Raw genomic sequence first — 2696 nt, 5'->3', positions numbered from 1 at the left:
GGCCTGAGGTGAGGTGACTTCACCTCTCTGGGCCTCTGTTTCCCCATCTAAACGGTGGGGTGTGAAGATCTGCTGAGACGCAGAGGCCAGTGGTACTGTAGACCTGAGGCACTACTTGGCTAATCTTCACTTCAGGAGGCCACCCGGGGCAGGCATGGGGTTCACAGGCAGCCCCACCCAGGACCCTGTGCTTACCCAAGACTGGCCTGTGGCCCTCCTGCCTCCTGGCCTCCAGGTCTGAGCTGGGTGGGGGCCAGCGACCCTGGCTTAGATGCAGAGGGTTTCAGGAGCTGTGCTCGGTCAGACCTCTCAGCTGGCTGGGGCCCTGGGCGCTTCCTTTAGACTCGGGCTGGGGTACTGCCACCAGGGGGGAGGCTGAGGACACAAGGGCTCGTTAGGATGCTGGTGTCATGGGTCAGAGACTTGGAGCAGTCCCTCCAGCCAGTGCCAGTCATGCCTACAGCTTGTCCCAGCTTCTCAACAGCTTTCTGCAGAGGCAGCCCCAACCTCACTTTATACAGGAGGAAACTGAGGACCAGAGGGTGGCTGAAGATTTGTTCCCGATCACACAGCAGGTTGGGGGCAGAGCTCAGGCTTCCTACTGCCACCTCCCCGCAGGTCCTTACAAACAGGGAGGGTGTGTCTGGGCCAGAGGGTGGGCAGCCCAAGGGAGGAGAGCAGCGTGCACAAAGCTGGGCAGCAGGGATCTCGGGGTGTGGGTGCAGGAGGAAGCCACTCGCTCTGGGCTGTGGCCATGCAATAGTATTCACCAGTCCCTCACTGGGGCGCACCCCGGTCCTCCCTACAGGCCCAAATACAAAGGCAAATACTGTGTGGGTGAGCGGAAGCGCTTCCGCCTCTGCAACCTACAGGCCTGCCCCGCTGGCCGCCCCTCCTTCCGCCACGTCCAGTGCAGCCACTTTGATGTTATGCTCTACAAGGGCCAGCTGCACACATGGGTGCCCGTGGTCAATGACGGTGAGTGCTGCCTCCCATGGAGACACTGAGGCTCAGAGGGCTGGGGATGTGTAGGTCCAAGGTTACCTTGTGATGCAAGCAGGAGGCCCAGTCTCCACCCCAAGCCTGGGCCGCTCCCAACGTCCCCTGGGGCTGCTGCTCACCCCTAGCTCTCCAGTCTGCAGCCTTGCAGATAGCTACCAGCCCAGCCAGAGCCTCCAGCATGTTGGTGCTGCTTGGGAGCCTCTAGCCTGCTATGGATGTGTGTCACAGAGGGGTCTTCCTCTTCCTGGTGGCCTCCACAGTCCTGCCCCAGCTGCTGCTGATGGCTCTTCTACTTGGGTCCCCAGTGAACCCCTGCAAGCTGCACTGCCGGCCCTCAAATGAGTACTTTGCCGAGAAGCTGCGGGACGCTGTGGTCGATGGCACCCCCTCCTACCGGGTCTGGGCCAGCAGTGAGCTCTGCATCAACGACATCTGTAAGGTGTGCCTGGTTAGAAGAGGCTCTCCCAGCACTGGCTGTCCCCAGCCCCACTGGTGGGCTCCAGGCTCTCTCCTGGGTCCCTCCTGGTCCTCCTCAGGCCACCCTCCTCATGATCTACCTTTGGACTTCCCAGCCCCTACCCTCTATGACCTCTAAGGCAAAGCCCCTACTATGCCTCCTGGCACTGGGGACCCCTCCCAGTCAGGTTTCGCCCCCTGCATCTCCTTGGATGCCTGCACCAGCACCGCCCCAGCCAGGAAACCAAAGCCCAGATAGTGACTTGACCTCTTGCTGGCTGGCTGACCCCAGGCAGTGGTTTGCTCCCTGACAGAAGGGGTTAAATGAGGTGGCCCAGGTGACATGAAGGGCTCTGAGCCCCGAAGAATAGTGCTCAGTATTTGGTAACAATTTCTATTCTTATTTTTAATAACAACGATGGCCTCTCCTCTTTGCCTATGTCCCCAGCCACCTACTTGTCCCTGCTTCTTGCCCTCTAAGCCTCTGGGGTATCAAGGCCTGGGCTCTGAGGAGGACCAGCAGGGAGGTGCCAACCCCCAGTGCCTTTGACGTTGAAATTCCCTGCACGCGCTGGTCAGGAGCCTATGGTGCGTCAGATCCCCTGCCTGCCCGCGGCCTTTGCAGAACTTTTTCCTTCTCTTGTCTCATGTGATGCTCACGACATGCCTTTAAGCGAGGGGTGGGTCTCCCCATCTCACATCTGAGAAAACTGAGGCTCAGGGAGGTAGAGAAGTTCACCTGGGTCAGAGGCACAGCTGGGGTGGGGCAGGACCAGAGAGAGGCCTCCTGACCCCCACTCCCAGCTTTCTCCTCCTGAGCCTGGCTGGCCCCCGGGGCTGGGGCCACAGAGGGCTGGCCGCCAGCACCAGAAGCCTCCCCTCCTTGTGTGTTGCAGAACGTGGGCTGTGACTTTGAGACTGACTTCGGTGCTATGGAGGATCGCTGTGGTGTGTGCCACGGCAACGGCTCCACCTGCCACACCGTGACTGGGACCTTCGAAGAGGCCGAGGGCCTGGGTATGGGGTGGGACCGCTGTGGGGGAGGGATGTGCTCTTCACCTGGTGGCCCCTTCCCCATCTCCCCTGGGCCCCTGTCCTTGGCCTCGTGGTCCCCACCCAGCCTGGAGATGGCTAAGCAGGGAAGCCTTGCTGGGGTGGAATTCTTGCAGGAGTCAGGGGACCCCTGGTCCACGTGCAGACACCTGTCCCCATGGGGAGTCCTCCTGTCCCAGAGACCC

At 61.0% G+C, this 2696-nt stretch overlaps 1 protein-coding gene across 1 annotated transcript in view; it reads left to right on the top strand.

Annotated features, from left to right (window-relative positions):
* Positions 1-763: 763 nt before the first annotated feature.
* The window catches only part of LOC108543974 (A disintegrin and metalloproteinase with thrombospondin motifs 7-like), a gene marked incomplete at its 5' end in the record, with an annotated part of 4047 nt that continues 2114 nt past the window's right edge, over positions 764-2696 (top strand). The window contains 3 exons of the mRNA XM_017894853.1: positions 764-978; positions 1263-1441; positions 2355-2475. Of these exons, the coding sequence (XP_017750342.1) occupies positions 764-978; positions 1263-1441; positions 2355-2475 (515 nt within the window). The remainder of the gene's footprint in view (positions 979-1262; positions 1442-2354; positions 2476-2696) is intronic.

The sequence above is a fragment of the Rhinopithecus bieti genome, unplaced genomic scaffold (assembly GCF_001698545.2).
Source record: "Rhinopithecus bieti isolate Rb0 unplaced genomic scaffold, ASM169854v2 scaffold_26479, whole genome shotgun sequence".
In the NCBI taxonomy this organism is placed as follows: Eukaryota; Metazoa; Chordata; class Mammalia; order Primates; family Cercopithecidae; genus Rhinopithecus; species Rhinopithecus bieti.
Note: the sequence above shows the minus strand (reverse complement) of the source record. Positions and strands in the feature narration are given on the sequence as shown.